Source organism: Juglans regia, unplaced genomic scaffold, assembly GCF_001411555.2.
Source record: "Juglans regia cultivar Chandler unplaced genomic scaffold, Walnut 2.0 Scaffold_722, whole genome shotgun sequence".
Taxonomy (NCBI): domain Eukaryota; kingdom Viridiplantae; phylum Streptophyta; class Magnoliopsida; order Fagales; family Juglandaceae; genus Juglans; species Juglans regia.
This window is the reverse complement of record NW_023362113.1, coordinates 3,823-9,061: the sequence shown is the minus strand read 5'-3', so window position 1 is coordinate 9,061 and position 5,239 is coordinate 3,823. Positions and strand designations below refer to the sequence as shown.

General features: G+C 35.3%; 1 protein-coding gene across 1 annotated transcript; it reads left to right on the top strand.

Moving 5' to 3' along the window:
* Nucleotides 1–317: 317 nt before the first annotated feature.
* On the top strand, nt 318–2,789 carry LOC118346303 (putative disease resistance protein RGA4). The gene has a single exon (XM_035687189.1). The coding sequence runs from the start codon at nt 318–320 to the stop codon at nt 2,787–2,789; it is 2,472 nt and encodes an 823-aa protein (XP_035543082.1).
* Nucleotides 2,790–5,239: the final 2,450 nt, after the last annotated feature.

Genomic DNA, 5,239 nt, shown 5'->3' with positions numbered 1-5,239 from the left:
ACCATAAAAACTAATTAGTTTTAAAAGTTGGAAGAGTGATTGTCTTGTCTGTTCCATTCACCAATGCAATAGGACATACAGCCTGTCTTTGATCGTCATGTTGAAATTAACTTCCTTAATTTTTTAAATTATAACTCAAATCATACGAAAAATATTAATTTTTTACTCTTAGTTGCAGTATAGTTGTCATTATTTTTATCATTTTCCACTTAAAATAATTCCTATCCACTTGGTTTTTCTGGAAGTTAAGTCAACTATATCAACCAAGAGGCCAGAAATACGGTTTCAATTTATCCACTTCCTTCCTGAAGAAAAACATGGCTGATCTTGCCTCTAGCCTCGCCAGTAGTCTCTTGAAGAAATTAGGCTCTTTGGTTTATCAAGAGCTCTACTTGGCATGGGGTGTCCAGAGCGACCTGCATAAACTTGAGAGCACGATTTCTATCCTTAAGATCGTGCTCTTGGATGCTGAAGACAAGCAAGCAAACAACCCCATGCTGAGCATCTGGCTTGGACGGCTTAAAAATATCTTATATGTCGCAGAGGATGTGGTAGATGAACTTGAGTACGAAGCTTTAAGGAAGCAAGCGATTACGACATATGGAAGCGCTATGGCAAAGGTATGCCATTTCTTTTGTTCATTCATGGCACTTTCATCCCGTTTAAAACTGGCTCACAAAATCAAGGACATTAGAGAGAGGTTAGATGAGATTAATGCTGATAAGGTTCAGTTTAATCTCACTGAGCGGCATGAAGAGGTGCATGTCAATCCCCTGTGGAGGGAGAAGACCCATTCCTTTATTGATCCTTCAACAGTATTCGGTAGGGATGGTGACAAAGAAGAAATAAAAAAGAGTTTGATGCACCCAAATCCCACTAGAAATCTTAATATAATTGCCATAGTTGGATTAGGAGGTATGGGAAAGACCACACTTGCCAAGGTTGTTTACAATGACGAATCCGTAGTTAAACATTTTCAGTTGAGAATGTGGGTTTGTGTACCTGAGAATTTTAATGTTACAAGATTGGTGAAAGACATCCTTAAATCTGCTGGTGGTAGAGTTGATAAGAATTCAAGTAATGAAGATACATTGCAGACTAGTTTGAGAGAACTTTTAAAGGATAAAAGGTTTCTACTAGTTTTAGATGATGTCTGGAATGAAAATAGAAATAAATGGACTGAACTGAGAGATTTGCTTAATGGAGGGTCGCATGGAAGTGTCATTGTTGTAACGACACGTAGTCACAGGGTTTCTTCCGTTTTAGACCCTGTTTATACACATTCTGTAGAAGGTCTATCAAAAGAAGAAAGTTTGTCTTTGTTTGTGAAATGTGCATTCAAGGAAGGAGAAGACAAACTATATCCAAATCTCTTGCCAATTGCAGATGAAATAGTGAAAAAGTGTAAAGGGGTTCCACTGGCCCTGAAGAGTTTAGGTGGTCTACTTTATTCGAAAGTCGATGAAAGCGAGTGGGAATTGGTGAGAGGTAACGAGATTTGGGAATTGGAAGAAAATGAGGGAGGCATCTTACCTGCATTGCAATTGAGCTATAATCAAATGCCAATTCATTTGAAGCGATGCTTTGCTTATTGCGTTAATTTTCCAAAGGATTATGATTTCAGTAATATCCTTTTAATTGAACAATGGGTGGCACATGGATTAATCATCCAAATGTCTCCTAACAAAAAACAAGAGTTGGAAGATATTGGAGAATTGTACATTAAAGAGTTAATGTCGATATGTTTTTTCCAATTAGATCTTCAAGAAAATCTTTTTGGCATGTATTCCTTCAAAATGCATGATCTCGTCCATGATCTTGTACTCTCTATTGGCCATGAAGAGTGGTCGGAAATAGACTCTGACAATAAAGACATGGCCTCGACAGTTCGTCATTTGTCAATTTCATCTAGTAGCCAACAAGTTTCGAAGTTCTCAAACAAGTTAACTAATGTGAGGAGCATCATGTACCGAAACGAACCACACGTGTCCTCAGTTGAAGCATGCATCTCAAGATTCAAGTCTTTACGTCTGTTAACTATACCTTATTCAGATTTTGAGAATTTGCCAAGTTCCATTGGTACTCAAAAGCATTTGAGATATCTCGGCCTATCTCTTAATCAGTCAATCAAGAAGCTTCCTAATTCCATTTGCAAGTTACACAATTTGCAAACCTTGTTACTTGATGGATGTAGAGACCTTGAACGACTGCCCAAAGATATGAGGAACATGATCAACCTTAGGTTTCTTACGATTTCAACAAAAGATACATGCTTGTTCGTGAATGGAGTATGTTGCTTTAATTCTCTTCAGATTTTATGGGTGGTGGAGTGTCCAAGACTCGAATGCTTGCTTCCACAGATGGACAGGTGCCTCACCAACCTTCGTATGTTGGTTTTTGTGGAATGTGAAAGTTTGACCTCTTTGCCACCTATTATCAAGCACCTAAAAGCCTTAGAGTCATTGTACATTTGTGATTGTGAAGAGATAGATTTGACGGGAGGAGGAGGAGGAGATGCACAGGACCTCAATTTGAGACTCCAAATCTTGTATATAACAAATTTACCAAAGTTGGAGATTTTACCCGAATGGCTCCTAGGATCTGCAAACACTTTAAAGCACCTACATATCGAGCAGTGTGAAAATCTGAAGGCGTTGCCAGAGTGGTTACCAACTCTGAAATCACTTCAGACATTGGAGATCATTGAATGCAATGAGCTATCATCTCTACCGGAGGGGATTCGTCATACGAAAACATTAAGAAAACTGGTGATCATTCCTGAGCTCTAACTCGATGATGAGGTAATGTGATTTTGTCTTCTTATTTCAATTGTAAATCATTTTTATAATCACATATTATATAGGTTAGGTTTTATTACTCTCCCCTTAAATTTTATATATCTATACGCATGGATTTGCAGCGAGTCGAAGCGAATGCCAGCCTGAAAGCACGTAGCTTCGATCGGTACCTATATATATGTGTGTTATTTGGATTGGTGAATAATAATGTATTTGCTTCGGTACCTATATCTATCTTTTTTCAATGTATAAAATGCTTCACTTGTACTGTTGGTTTCGTAAATGCATGTGTGGAATAATAATGTATTGGAATGAGTACTACTGCAGAGATTGATATTTTATTATTATTTCTTTAAAAAATCTCAATTTCCATTGAAATTCGAATGTACTGCTCAATTGGTTAGTAACTTTTGTCTGAAAGATTAATTGGAGGTCGATCTTCATTATATAAAAGGAAGAAGAAGAAGATCGAGGAGAATCATGATGAGTTAATTAGCAGAAGTTTTGTGATTGTGGCATCTTTACTAATTTGGAGTAAATCTATAGATTCAAAACCAAATTTACCCAATTCCATCTGCGTGCTATAAGCATTTCTATATCGAAAGAAACAAGGAAATTAAAGCTGCAACTATATATTTCACTCCTAATGCCATAACCAAATGATTTAGTTGTTAGATCTTTCAATTCACTATTTTAATCAATCAATGACTATGTTAAAACCAATTACTGATTTCACAATTATCACTAATTATATATCCTAAAAGAATTACTATTTTTTTTTTTACATGCGGTTGGAGATCAACACTTCCCGCCGCTTTATTACAATGATTTACCGGATCTGACCTTTACACAAGTGAATACGATGCTAGCGCTACTTTTCATAATTTTATTTGAATTGGTCTTAAGCCTTATTGTAAGGCCCAGTTCTGGGTTAAGTATTAATAAGGATTTAAGGTGAATTGGGTTTATATAAGAATTGGGCTTGAAGTAATGGTCTGACCCATATGTGGGTCCAACCTTTCTAACCTTTGGATTTAAGTCCATTTGGCTGAATCATATCACAAGACCCATATCCATGGGTTGACCCAGAACGGTTTGACCATTGACCTTGACTTGCTTGACCAATTGACCCGACCTGTTTGAATGACTTGGTTGATAGGGTCACTAAATCTGACTTGATTCAGATCATAAAATATAATAATATTTTTTTTTCAAAAAAAAAAAGAATTTAAAAAATTTATCTCTTAATATCTCTATAATAGACGTTATTTAATATTTTCTTATTTATATACATAATTATTATTTTTAAATATTCAATTCCAATTCATATATATGGATGGCTTAGAGAAATTAATGTGATATGTCGCTTAAGTGACTTCTATCATGAAAATTTTCTCTTTGGCCTAAAAAATTGAAATTTAGTGAATTGCATATAGTTACATCTAAATCGATGTGAATAACAATCAGCCCAAAGGAAGATTTTTTTTTTGGTCGAGTTATAGATGATATAAGGTAGTTAATTGTAAATTGTTTAATTTTTGGGATTATCCTGTCCAAAAACTTGATTGCAATTATGCACTAGGTATCTCATAAGGGCTCATTTTTATAAAATCATAAAATTTTCTTTTAATTTTATGCTATGTTGTCTAATTGATTTTGTTGCTCAATTAAACTAAAGCTTGCATGATGATAATTATGGGTCACTACATTAAAATTGTGAGATATTTATTTATTGTGAGTTTATTTTGTTTCACTTCTAGTGAATGTATATATGATATCTTTCAATTTGAATAACATTCAAACTTTTAACGGATCTAATCTGGCAAAATAGAAAGAGCATGTTACTATTGTTCTTGAGTGTATGAATTTGGACTATGTGCTCCGGGTTATGAGCCTCCCAAACCTACTGATCAGAGTTCTACTGATTAGAAGACAACTTATGAGAAATGGGAGTGCTATTATTGCATGAGTCTTATGATAATAAATCATTCTATTCGACGTGCAATGCCTGGAAAGAAAAATGCCAAGAAGTACCTAAGTCAATTAGCAGACTAATTCGTTATAATGGAAAAGGTAGAGACATACACTTCCTAGCAAACTTGTCTCAATGCGGTATAATGGCAAAGAGAATATAAGAGAGTATATTATGAAATGTCAAATCTTGTTACTAGATTGAGAGCACTAAAGTTAGAGTTTTCTTATCAAATTCTTGTGCATCTCATTATGATTTCCCTTCATGTACATTTTTTCCCTTTAAGATTAATTATAATACTCAAAGGGAGAAATGGACTCTTAATGAGCTCATTGCTCATTGTATGCAAGAGGATGAAAGGTTGAAACAAGAAATGTTTGGTACCCCGTCCCTCTGTAAAAGACTTAGTGGGGATCCATGGTACCATGGGTGCCAGCCATATGACAACACCCAAGATTTGAATCGGGGA

What these genes read in the sequence shown, in the direction of transcription:
- LOC118346303 (XM_035687189.1), top strand. Translation starts at nt 318, where the DNA reads ATGGCTGATCTTGCCTCTAGCCTCGCCAGTAGTCTCTTGAAGAAATTA.